The sequence below is a fragment of the Rhinichthys klamathensis genome, unplaced genomic scaffold (genome assembly GCF_029890125.1).
Source record: "Rhinichthys klamathensis goyatoka isolate OS25496 unplaced genomic scaffold, OSU_Roscu_1.1 h1tg000236l_1, whole genome shotgun sequence".
NCBI lineage: Eukaryota > Metazoa > Chordata > Actinopteri > Cypriniformes > Leuciscidae > Rhinichthys > Rhinichthys klamathensis.
Genome location: NW_026606759.1, coordinates 744198 through 758021, shown reverse-complemented (window position 1 = coordinate 758021; position 13824 = coordinate 744198). Strand labels below are relative to the sequence as shown.

At 44.7% G+C, this 13824-nt stretch overlaps 1 protein-coding gene across 1 annotated transcript in view; it reads left to right on the top strand.

The window, feature by feature from the left end:
• LOC130099795 (major intrinsically disordered NOTCH2-binding receptor 1-like) overlaps positions 1-13499 on the top strand; it is a 46516-nt gene extending 33017 nt beyond the window's left edge. Inside the window, exon 3 of the mRNA XM_056265601.1 lies at positions 13212-13499. Within this exon, the coding sequence (XP_056121576.1) occupies positions 13212-13403 (192 nt within the window). The 3' untranslated portion in view covers positions 13404-13499. The remainder of the gene's footprint in view (positions 1-13211) is intronic.
• The last annotated feature ends 325 nt before the right edge of the window (positions 13500-13824 follow it).

Here is a 13824-nt window from a genome sequence, read left to right as displayed (position 1 = left end):
CTAAAGGACCCTCGGGGCAGACGCACTGGCACACCCATGGCCCAAAGTGCTGTTGTATGCTTTTCCTCCCCTGTGCCTGATAATTTTCACACTGGCCAGGGTGAGAGAGCACGGCCTGTCTCTCATTCTGATAGCACCCAGGTGGCCCAAAGCCCCATGGCTGGCAGAGATAATCCCTCTGTTATACGCCGAGCCATGGCGCCTCCCCCCTCGCACGGACATACTGTCCCAAGCCAACGGGGAGATTTACCACCCCCACCCGGACAGGGTGGCTCTCTGGGCCTGACCCGTGAGAGGACGAACCAAAATGCACTGGGGCTCCCGCCGCGTGTAATCGCCACTACTCAGAAGGCTAGGGCCGTTTCCACGCGATCCCTATATGGCTGTAAGTGGCAAGTGTTTCGAAGGGTGGTATGATGGGCGTGGTTTCACATCTTATCAGTGCTCGGTGCCTGATATTTTGTGTTTCCTGCAAGACCTCATGGAAAGAGGCAGGTCCTTTTCCACTATTAAGGTCTACCTGGCTGCGATTTCAGCCTGTCATGTGGGTTTTGGGGCTCCACCGTCAGGCAGCACCCTCTAACCCGCAGATTTATGGAGGGTGCACGCCGCTCTTTGCTGGTCATCAGGAGATCTGTTGAATCTGTCACAGAGTGGGACCTCTCCATGGTGCTGGAAGCGCGGTCTCTGTATCCTTTTGAGCCTCTGGGGAGTATTTCCCTTAAGCTGCTGTCCCTCAAGACAGCTTTGCTCTCGGCCTTGGCATCTGCTAAACGGGTCAGTGAGCTACATGCACTCTCAGTTCACCCCTCGTGCGCCAAATTCTCCCTAAGTGGAGATAAGGTTTTCCTTAAGCCTAACCCGGCCTTCATGCCGAAATGCTTCCCTGCGTTCACGTCGGAGGTTTTGGAGCTATCCGCTTTTCACCCTCCACCCTTTGCCTCCCCGGAGGATCAGGGGCTGAATGCTCTGTGTCCCGTCCGTGCTCTGCAAGCATAATGACCAGGACCAGTGCTTTCCGCAAGAGCGACCAGCTCTTTGTTTCAAGGGCTCCCCTGCAGAAGGGGAGTCCCATTTCAAAGCAATGCCTCTCACATTGGCTTGTGGACGCTATACTATAGCTTAGGAAGCAAAGGGAGTGCAGCCCCAAGGGGCATCAGAGCTGATTCCACAAGGGGCTTAGCCGCCTCTTGGGCTTTGTTCAGGGGAGTGCCACTGCAGGACATCTGCTCCGCGGCCAGCTGGGCCTCTCCTCATACCTTTGAGCGTTACTACCGGTTGGATGTCACCAGAACTTCGGTGGCACACTCGGTCCTAGGGGTAGGGTCCTCTTAGCCCTTTCCCACAGCCCCGTTTGGTTAACCAACGAGGAGTGAATGGGCCGGCTGGCCATGTTCATTCCTGTCACCAAGCATTCGCATTCCTTCTTGGGTTTAGCTATGTGCATTGGTGGTGCGGGGGCCATTATCATGTATGTGTCTCATGCATGTTTCATGCCCTGCTTGTCCACAGCAGTTAGCGTGGCGGAAAACTTGCAGGGTCATGTTTGTGGGACGTGTCAGGCACCGCCTCTCTGAGGTGACCGTCCTTCTCTGGCCTTCAGAACCTCACTGTGAGTGTATTGGGCAATCGGGGAGCTGTCCATGTCTCTCCCATAGGTGGATCTCGAAACGAGATGATGAAAGAGAACAATAGGTTACTGTCGTAACCCCGGTTCTCTGAAACATCGAGTGGAGAGATCCACCAGCTTTGCCCCGCTTGCCGCACGAGAAGCGAATATACTTACTGAGGAATAGCAGCGCGCCCAGCTGTGATATGCCCGTAGGTAAGGGGGTGTGGCCTCACCTGGCATTGGCTGCGCGCTTCTGTCTGTTAGCCAGACTTGGTGCAATTGGATGCTTCTGCAGAGGTCAGGTACGGATGCCCTTCCCATAGGTGGATCTCTCCACTCGATGTTTCAGAGAACCGGGGTTACGACAGTAACCTATTGTTTTTGATGCGGTGGTGATGCGGTCACTTAACATGATGTAGGCCTAAGGGTGGCGGTGGCGGTGGCGCTGCCGACAAAGCACCTAAAAGCTGTCACAAAGAACCGGCAAAAGCAATGATTATGAATATATCAAATATAGCAAGGAGACATTTTAATTATTTATTAATAAAGATGAAGTTGACGTTGCTGACTCGCGATCTTCGCAGTAGTGAATGCGTCAGAGAGAAATGCACATTTCATACAGATAGGCTAAGCAGAGAGCAGTCCGTTTTCTTTAGTTTTGAATTGTTCTGTTTACAAGTAGACATTTCAATATAGATATATTTTTCAGGTCTTTGAAGTAGGCTATCTAATAGGCCTACGCTAAGTTTCGGTTAATTTATGAGACGCGCTCCAGTTCACGCGCCGGCGCCTCCGTGTCGTGATTAGGCTAGCTAGCCTATCTATTGTCTGCTATATTTACTTCTTATTTATTAAATCCAGGTAATTGGTTGATGAAACATTGATTAAAATTAAGATACAGTTAGTACAAATCGAAATTCACTTTAAAGAAAAGCTTTGTGTCTTCTGTTTGACTGAGGTCTGTGTGAAAGTTTTAAAACAGTCTTTTAGTGCCGCTTCAGAGCGGTCGCGTCCGTAACGGAGAACTGTCACGTCCTTACATTGTTTTTTCCTCATAAATGCAAACACGAAAAATAAAATGAAATTAATATTTTATGTTCTGTGGAGAGCCAACCCTTCTTCATCCGGTGGGTAGGCCTAGTATTACTTTTGATTTGCGCAGTGTAATTCACAGAATTACAAAAAAATATTTTGCCTCCTAATAGGCTATGGAAGCAAATAAGAGACATAACTATTTGAAATTTAAAAGCCACTGAATACCTACTTAGTTTTGAAATATTTTATTTTGAAAAACATTTAGGGCCTATCTGAATTTATTTGCTCTGAATTCCCCCCTTTGAAATTATTTTACTTTGGAAACCATGTATCTGAATTTATTTGTTTCGAATTTACCTCTGAAATTTAAATAGGCCTACAGAAATGTTTGATTTCCATTTTAAAAACCTGAATTTCGATGAATATTTTTGTGCTCACAAATTCAGATACAAAAAAAAATCAACTTACAGAATTTCAGATAAAATTTATTTATTTATTTATTTATTTAAAAGGGACAATGCATATGAATGAACATAGTTTTTAGCAATGTACATATGCCAAAATTAGCCCCCAGGCTATTTTACATTTGTAGTCCCATGTGAGGTCATCAAACATTACCCAATAACACAGCTAAACATTTAATTTAAACATGAATCGACATTTAAAAAAAAAAAAAAAAAAAAAAAAAAAAAAAAAAAAACATTAACAACAACCTATACGAAATGACACAGATTGGTAAACAGGGCATCTAATATGGCATAATCATACATGACGGGCACATGCAAAATACACATACATAGTAAAGTGCTACTTAAAGTGCATTAAGTGCTATATCAAATTCTTCAAGTGCTATTAGATGCTGCAAAATGCTAGATCTAGTTTGGTATACATACATACATACACTTATAAAGTAATACAATGAACCGTATCTATTTATCTAAATTAAAACAATTATCATTAGTGGGCACATATTTGATTTGTTTTAAGCCATTCTTTAAGTTGATTTTTAAAACAGGGGAAGGTCGGGCTTTCTCTCACAGCAACCGGTAATTTGTTCCAGATCTCTGTCCCCTTAATTGATAGTACATATTGTCCGAAAGCTGTACGTCTGTGAGGCACCACGCAATCACCTCTCGTGCAGGCCCTGGTTACACTTCTGCCTCCATCCGTAGTTTTCACTTTAATGTAGTCACTTAGTGGGGTTGGGGCTAGACCATGTAAGGTCTTATATATAGCACAGGCGTATTTGAGCTTTAAGAAATTTGCAAAGCTTAGTAGGTTATATTTTTGTAAAATTAAGCAGTGATGATATGAGAGTGGTTTCCGGTCTAAAAATTTTAGGGCTTGTTTGAAAAGTGACTCCGTTTTTTTGAGTATTGTGGCGTTTGTAAGTGACCAGTTTGTAAAACCATATTCCAGATGAGAAAGGATCATACAGTGAAGAAACATTCTGGCCGCTTTATATGACAGGGATGGTCTAATGAATCTAAAGTTAGCAAGATTAAATTTAACGGTTTTTGACAAGCTTTTTATATGATTTTTAAAAGACAGTGTTGGATCTAGTACAATGCCAAGGTATTTAAATTCGTTTACTAACTGTAGTTCTTCTTGGTTTAAAAATATATTTGAGCGAGTTACTTCAATGAGCCGCTTTGAGAACATCATACAGACAGTTTTTTTAGGGTTCAGTAGTAAACATGATTCAATGAGCCACTCCTGTACACGGCTCAATGCATATGTAAGTGACTGAGAGGCTTCTTGAATAGTTTTTGCTTGTGTAAAAATTACTGCGTCATCTGCATACATTAAAATATTGATATTTTGGCATACAGTAGGCAGGTCGTTAATGTATAAAGAAAAAAGAAGAGGGGCAAGTATGGAGCCTTGTGGAACCCCTACTGGACATTCTAAATACGGAGATTTAATGTTGTCAATAGAGACACAGTGTATTCTATTGGCCAGGTACGAATTCATCCAGCTGATGGCTTGTTCAGAGAAATTGAAATGAGTTAATCTAGATAGGAGCATCTGATGATTTACAGAATCGAATGCCCTTTTCATATCTAGAAAAACAGCACCAACAACAGGATGAGTATCTAATGAATGTTTGACCTTTTCCATAAAAACATTAACAGCTGTTTCAGTTGAATGATGAGCACGAAAACCAAACTGCATTGGATGCAGAGGGGAGCCGCATATATTTAGATGTTTTATTAATTGTTTTGCTATCCATTTTTCAATAATTTTTGATATAACTGGCAGGATACTAATTGGTCTATAATTATTTATATCTAATCTACTCCCTGATTTAAAAATTGGTGAGATTGTGGCCATCTTCCAGTCTGGAGGAACAGCAGATTGTTTGATTGATAAATTAATCATATGCGTAATAGGGCATACTAACGACTCCTTATGTAGTTTAAAAAAATGAGTGTCCAATCCAAACTGATCCTTGGCTTTGGAATTATTTAACTCATCAATGATGGATGACACATCTGGTTCCGTGATTTCTTTTATCCTAAATATAGGTTGTGAGTGGTTTACAGGAGAAGAGACACATTTAGGTGTAATGAATAATTGAGATATTTCTTGGACAGAATTTTTAAAAAATGAATTAAACTCAGACGCTAGAGTGAGTGGATCTTTCACCACTACATTATTAATTTTAAGTTCAGTTAATTTATCTTGTTTATTCTTTTTGCCAGTTAGTTTATTAATGCTTTGCCATATTTTTTTCCCATTCCCTTTTGCACCGTCAATAATATTCATAAAAAAATTAGATTTGGCCTTCCGCATTATTTGTATAACTTTATTTCTTGCTGAAGTGAATTGTTGTCTGTCTGAGGTAAGGCCAGTATTAATCGCTCTTTTTAATAATTGATCTCTTCTCTTCATTTGCAAACGACAATCATTATGAAGCCATGGTATGGCATTTTCTTTCGTTCTTCTATGCCTCACCTTTTTTATAAATGATGCCATAACCATTTTAACCTTGCTATGAAACATGACGCTATTGTCTATGATATCTTCGCTTGCGATTAGATAAGTCCAATCCTGCCCATTCAGGGCTATTTCCAAATTTTGATGTTGACATTTAGGGATAATATTATGAAACAGAGAATTATTTGAAACAATGGAATTACAAGATCGTGTTTTAGTTAATTTTCGTGAAAAAAAGATTCCATTATGATCAGACAAACCAGTTAGAAGATTGTAGGTTTTAATAATTCTTTCAGGTTTGTTTGTAAAAATTAGGTCTATTGTTGTTTTGGACCGATTAGTTATTCGAGTTGGCGTTTTGATTAATTGTTCCAAATTAAAATAATCTGTTGTGTGTTTAAGGTTTTTCCTTTCTTTCTTATTATCCCAATTAATATTAAAATCACCTATTAAAATTAACTCTTTTTTCAGATTAACAAGATTGATAAGGGTTTTAAGATCACTATAAAAATCTATTTTAGCTGAAAATAGATTCAGGTTGATCAAATTCGACTGCTCAAATTCAGATCTCAAATTCAGAAGTAGCATATGGATAAACAGACGTTTCAATATATTAGTATTAAATGCATTTTCTGAGAATTTATATTTCAAGTTTTGACTGCAAATGTCACGTCCATAACGCTGGAATAACATTTTAAATAACTCAACTAGTTTTGTGGTGTAGGTCTACGTATTTTATAATGTTAACTTCAAAATTCAAACAATACTAATAGTAATTTAAAGATGTGGTAGCATTGGATCTGGACGGGAAGGATAACGATAGGTTACTGACGTAACCCCGGTTCTCTGATAACATGAAGTGAGGTATCTCACTATGGGAAGGCCTCTGGGCGTGTCCGATCGCGGAAGCACCAATTACACCACGTCTGCCAACTATGGCAGACCAATCGCTGCAGCGATCAGGGAGTCCCGGCTCCCTGTATATAAACGCAGCGACCTGCCGTTTCGTCATTCTCCGCATATCTCTTCTCCGTGCGAAAAGGCAAGGAGGGCAATGTTGTGAGATACCTCACTTCATGTTATCAGAGAACCGGGGTTACGTCAGTAACCTATCGTTCTCTTTCTAACATTCGTTCGGTATCTCACTATGGGATATAGACAACTCCCGTATTGCCGATATGCTGACGAAGCAGACTGAAGAAGAGGGGATATAATAATACTGAATCATGATCCCAGACGGAAGAAAAACAGAATGATATGGGGACAGGTGCCCCCTTATTGAAACCATCTAAACCTCCTCCTGACTACTTACTCCCAAAACTGAGTGTGCCAGAGAGGGTTCCGTAACATCCAGTCTATAAAAACGGATAAATGTGTGCGGAGAGGACCAGCTGGCCGCCGCGCAAATTTCTTGAATAGAAATACCCTTGAATAGAGCCCAGGATGTAGCCATCCCCCTAGTAGAATGCGCTCTTAGCCCTACTGGTGGCTCTATATTCATGCTTTTGTAACATAAACCAATAGCCTCCACCACCCAATGAGAAAGGCGTTGACGGGAAATAGGTTTTCCCTTGTAAGAGTCAGCCCATGAGACAAATAGCTGGTTGCTCTTACGCAATGAGTGGGTTCTCTGTACATAACTGTACAGCGTGCGAACCGGACATAAACAGTGTAACCTCTCCTCTTCTGGAGAAGAAAAAGGAGGAGGATGAAAAGCTGGCAAATCCACTGCTCTTACGGTATCCGCGTGATCATATACTTTGGGCACGAACGCCGGGTTAGTTCTGAAATAAGCTCTTTGACCACCCGGAGCGAACTTCATACATGAAGGGTGAACTGATAACGCCTGTAGTTCACTCACTCTCTTTGCTGTTGTAAGAGCAAGTAACAGAGCCGTTTTTAAAGCGAGCAGCTTTAAGGCAATGCTATCAATGGGCTCGAACGGGGCTCTTGAGAGCGCGCTCAGGACCACAGACAAATCCCATGGCGGGACCAGCGTCTTTGATACTGGGTGTAACCTACGTGCACCTTTCATAAAACGACAGACTAGAGGGTGTTGACCCATGGTAGCCGAATCAATGCCTACATGACATGCCGATATGGCGGACAGATAAACCTTCACCGTGGAAAAAGCTCTGCCTTTATCCAGGAGGTTTTGAAGAAAACACAGCACATCTGAAACAGAGCACAAGAACGGAACAATGTTCTTATCTGCACACCATTCCTCAAAGACTCTCCATTTTAGGTTATATAAAGAACGAGTCGAGGCCGCCCTCGCGTTCTCAATCGTCTCAATAACCCTTGGAGGTAATCCGGCTGCACACAGATTCAACCTCTCATGGGCCAGGCCCAGAGAGCTAACTTCTGAGGGGAGGGATGGAATATTTCTCCCCGTGCTTGTGAGAGGAGATCCCTGCGCGTTGGTAACTGCCAAGGCTGGTCGTAGAGCAGTTGCGCAATCTCCGCAACCCACAGTCTCCCCGGCCAGTACGGCGCGATCAGAATTAACACATGTCCGCGCTCCGGAACCCTCCGTAGTGTCGGCTCGATCAAGCTTAACGGAGGGAACGCGTACAGTAACACGTCTGGCCACTCGTGGGCCAGCGCATCCACACCCAATGGTGCATCGTCGCCGACCAGAGAGAAGAACAGGGGACATTGTGCGTCTTCGCGCGATGCGTAGAGATCTACGGCAGCCTGGCCGAATCTCTGCCACAACATGAGGATCACCTGGGGGTGGAGTCGCCACTCCCCGTACAGGGGATTCCCTCTGGACAATAGATCCGCTCCCCTGTTCATTATCCCAGGGACATGCGTCGCGCGTAAAGACAGGAAGGTCCTGTTGCTCCACATAATCAGTTTCTTCGCTACCATGTGAAGCGTCTGAGAACGCACTCCTCCCTGCCGATTTATGTAGGCTATCACCGTCGTATTGTCTGTCCTGACCAATACGTGATGATCCTTTAGAAAATGCACGAAATGTCTCAGAGCTAGAAACACTGTCAGTAGCTCTAGAAAATGTATGTGCTTTTCTCTTAGTGCGGGAGACCAAACTCCTCTCACTGTCCTGCCCTCGAGCACTGCGCCCCAGCCTGTGAGCGATGCATCCGTCGTCACCACTTTTCTCAGTACGATCGGACCCAGAGGGCATCCTGTCCTGAGAAAAGACGGGACTCTCCAATGACAGAGAGCGCTCGTGCATTCCGGTGAGACGCGCACTCTGCGGCTGAGGCGGCTCTCGGGGCGGATGCCCTGTGACGCTGTCCAGTTCTGAAAATCTCTCATACGTAACAGCCCCAGGGGAACCACTGACACAGTTGAGGCCATCAGACCTAGTAGCCGAAGACACATCCTGAAAGAGACTGATCTCCCTCGTTGGAAAAGAGCGAGACAGCTGTGAAAAGTCTTGATGCGATCCTCTGATAGGAACGCTTGAAACGTCACAGAATTCAACCTGAGACCCAGGTAGACAATTTCCTGAGAAGGAGATAGACAACTCTTCGCTTGGTTTATCTTGAAACCTAATCTCTCCAGATGCGTCACTAGTGTGTGTATCGCTCTCTGCCTGTCGTCGGCACGGCGCGCAGATAAGCAGATCGTCCAGATATGACGAAATTCTGATCCCTGATCTCCTCAACGGAGTCAGGGCTCCTTCTACACATTTGCTGAATACTCGAGGCGCTAAAGCTAGGCCAAAAGGTATTCTCGTGTACTCGTATGCTGTGCCCTGATAGGCGAACCTCAGATATTTCCTGTGCGCAGGAAAAATATCTATGTGAAAATATGCGTCCTGGAGATCCACCGTGGTGAACCAGTCTCCTTGCCGAATATTTTGACACAACGTTCTGATAGACAGCATTTTGAATTTGTATTTTCTCAGGTGTCTGTTGAGGACCCGTAAATCCAGAATGGGACGGAGACCTCCCCCTCTCTTGGGAATCACAAAATAACGGGAGTAGAAACCCTTGTGGCTCTCTTCCGTTGGAATCACTCTTATAACTCCCTTTCTCATTAAAGAGGTTATTTCTTCCTCTAAAACCAGAGCTGCTTCCCCTTTGGCCACTGAAATTACCACTCCGTTGAACAGAGGAGGTTTTACAGCGAATTTAAGCCTGTATCCCCTCTCTACAGTGGTTAATACCCAGGGATGAACTGCGCATGCGCGCCAGTTCACCGTCTGAGCAGCGAGTGGGCCCTTCCCGTCTTCGCTCACTAGAGGTGCCGCAGCACACTCTAGCGGCAGAGGGGGGGAAGACCGCTCCAGTGACGGAGTTATATTGGTCTTTATTTGTGATTGTTTTATTCTCTTGTGAACTTTTTCTCTTTTTTCACATTCTGCGCCCTCGGTCTTAGACCAGGATGCGTCAGAGAAAAATTTATTTTTAAACAACTGCTTGTGAACGTTAGACCTTCTTCCCCTGTAACAGACCTCGAAGGTGGAGGGGGAGATGATCTCTTGGGGGGCACTCGCAGAACGGTGGCCACATTCCCGCATACATTGGATTCTGAACTGTCCACTCAAACACTTTTCACCTCTGAAAACCTTCTCCTTTTCCCCGCGGGAGGGAGAGAGGAATTGTTCTGAAGGGATGGGACAGAGAAACCCTGGGTGCTGTCTCCCAACCCTTCCTGATGCAGAACTGACGTATCAGGTCGACCACCTCTTTTTGTTCCCCTGGGGGGCGGGCGATCGGTGTTTCGCTGCTGCGGCCGCGAAAGACTGTTTAGGTCTAACGAAACCTGGTTTTGGTTGTGGGGCCGTGTTGCTCGGCTGTTGTGGTGGGGCAGAGCGGGAAGGCTGATAATCTGGATGCCCTCCTCTGCCTGACGGTCTGAAATTCGGCCGGTTCGGGTGATAAGGCCGAGCCGCCGGCTTTCTGGGGAGACAGACCTGGAAAGCTTCTCCCTCCTTCTTTCGCAGGTCACACTGCTGCCGCATCGCCGTTACTGTCGCGCCGAACATGGCTTTTGGATCTATCGGAGCATCCAGAAACTCTGCCTTCTCTTTTTCAGAGAGCCCTGACAAGCCCAGCCACAGCGATCTCTCACCCACTACTGCTAAGCCCATACTCCGTCCGCAACTTTGAACTGCTCCGCGGGATGTGCGCAGGTTCAAATCTGCGATGACGCATATCTCCTCCCAGAGCACTGGGTTGGGAGATCCGGAATCCAGCTGACGACCCATCTCCTCTAAAAGCTCCGCTTGATAGGCTGTTAGGAGGGACGTCGCGTTCAAAGCACGGACGGACAGTGCAGTTGATTTATAGATCTTCTGAAAAACAGAGGCGGCGAAGCGCTCTGTGTTCCCTGGCAGCGACGCTCCGGTTGAAGAGCGCCGCCCTGCGGCCCGGGTGCAAGTGATTTGCCACTGAAGTTTCCACCGGGGGAGGATCCGCCATCCCTAGATCCTCCATTCCCTAAACATCAAGCCTCGAGAAACCCTTGACGGGCACTCGATGAGAAAAAGGCTTGTCCCAAAACTTCTTCATCTCCGTCACACAGGCCGGGACGGCCGGAATGAACTGCCTTGCTGGCGGGAGACGTGACGGAAGTCTCTTTCCATCGTACAGGTCTCTTTCAGCCCCTTGACCTGTCTGTTGGGATGGCCAGTCGATCGATAATCTAGCCGCGGCCCTGCGACAGACCTCGATTAGATCCGAATCCGTCTGTACAGGGGAGGGTGAACTCTCATCCTGTGCACTCGGCGGCCTGGACTGGTTCGGGGGAAGAATGGCATCTTCGTCGTCGTCGTCGTCGTCCTCGTCCTCGAGGATGTTCGACAACACTTCATCATCGTCATCTTCCTCACCCGCTAACGGATCATCGAACAGCGGGGGAAGGACGGGAGAAACCTTCTCCATCATCTCTGCCCATGAGGTGGTGGTCCGGGGACAATCCATGGGTTCCTCTCTGGGTTGAGCAGAGAGGCTTGGGTCCGATTTTCCACCGACTGCCACGCGGAGCCTTCTTTCTCGGGTCTTAATCGAGAACGTAGCACAGTGCGGGCATTCCTCGGGGTTGGACAGCGCTGCCTGCGCGTGTTTAGCGCCCAGACAGGAGATGCAGAGGCCGTGTGCATCCTTAGCAGAAATCCACATTCCACAGGCACACGGATGTGGAGGGCGACCTTTCCCTCCGGGGCTCTCCGGTTCTATCGCAGTGGCCATGATGGGGCTAGCACTCTCTTCGTACGGTGAGTTCTCACCCAACGTGACAACTGGTACGGAGCTGTGCTGCGATTAGAGAGCTGTCGTTTTCCTTGTCCTTTTGGTGCGTGGTAAGCGCCCAGAAAAACTTGGAAAAAGATAGAGGACTTAAGAGCAAGAAAACTCGTCTTGACACGTTAGTTATCGTACTCTTAAGTGACGAAGTCACTCAACGACCTAAGGAAATTATAGCGTTTGGGACGTTACCTGTCGGCTCCGTCTGAAAACTGTTAAGCAAATAATTCCCAAAGTCTGCTGAGGACAGCTTCCGAAATCTTCCACGGGGAAGAGAGCGAGAATGACGAAACGGCAGGTAGCTGCGTTTATATACAGGGAGCCGGGACTCCTTGATCGCTGCAGCGATTGGTCTGCCATAGTTGGCAGACGTGGTGTAATTGGTGCTTCCGCGATCGGACACGCCCAGAGGTGTTCCCATAGTGAGATACCGAACGAATGTTAGAAAGAGAACTCACAGAGGCATGCACACCCATCACATTAAGCTCATGTTAGTAGCAACATGTACTTTTAAGTACAATACATTTTCATTTAATCTTTAAGTACAGTTTTTATTTCACTTTTAGGTGCAATACATTTTAACTTAATCATTATGTAATTTTTATTTTATTAACCTCTATGTTAGCAACACCGTGCAGTGTTGATTTTAAAACTTGTTACACTGTTTAAAGTGGCTGACAATAATAAATGTTCTTATTATAAATAAAACTGCCTGGTTTTTGAGCCTGCCTGTGCATAACTGTAGCTGAATGGCCTACTACTACTGTATTTTAATGTTGGTCGTTATGGTGGTACTTGGAGAACCACTTGGTGTAAAAAGTTTGAGAACCTGGTCTAATGCATTCATCATTTAAAACATTCTTTGTTAAAAACAATACCTGAGACTGCAACTTAGACAAAGTGAACGGATTCATGTTTAATCTATCTAAGCATTTCAAACTGTTTTCTGGCAAGCTATATTCATAGAAACATGCTATGAATGTTCTTTGCTCCGCTCACTGCACCTTTAAGTGCTACTGGCTCTGTTATGTGATTATGATCCTATGACACTTAAGCCTGTGGAATATAACATTGACAAGCTGTAAACAATGAACCATCATTAATAATCTTACTTTATGCAAACAATAATAAGCAAAATTGAGGTGAAATTCTAATTAACAAATGTCTAAATTCTGTATTGCAATTTAATCACCAAATTTAATATTTATGTCAACATCCCATGAATTATTTGGTAAACACTTTACAATAAGACCTCATTTGTTACCATTTATTAAATATATTAGTTATCATGAAAAGCTAAATATAAAAGATTTCGCATTTGCTATCACAATCTGAAATTGTTTACTGACAGTGTTTACTTTTAAAACTTAAAAAAAAAATACTGTTCTGAATGTGTCTTTCAGGAAGACCCAAGAGAGCTGAGCTTCTGGCTGGAAGATCTCTACACCCCCGGCTATGATTCTCTGCTCAAGAAGAAAGCAGCTGAAATGAAGAGGAACAAAATTTGTAAAACATTTGCATTCATCATTCTGTTAGTTTGTGCAGTAGTGATCATTATTACTGTGCCAATAGTGGTAACACAATCAAGAGTCTGATGGAGCCATGCCAGCCGCTTACTCTAGTCTGCTGTAACAGCTACCCTGTTACAGGGGTGAAATGTCTCATCCCGGCCATTAGAGGGCAATAGAGAGAGGAAATGGGGTAAGAAGGTTTCCTGTAAAAGAGAAGAAATGAGGGCATGGTAATGGAGTTTGTTTGGTGGGGTGCAAGAAGGCCAGACATCACCTTTTTAAAGTTGAATTTATTTCAAAAGCTTAAGGGGTCCTATTATGCCCCATCACGAAGTTTTGATTTTGTATTTGGGTTGTACTACAATATGTTGTCATGCTTTATTGTTCAAAAGACACATTATTTTTCACATATTTTACATTATTAAAGCTCCTCTCTCCCCAGTCTGGTTGAATGGGTTTTCAGTGAAGCCCCTCCTTCTGAAATACGAAATGTGCTGTGATTGGT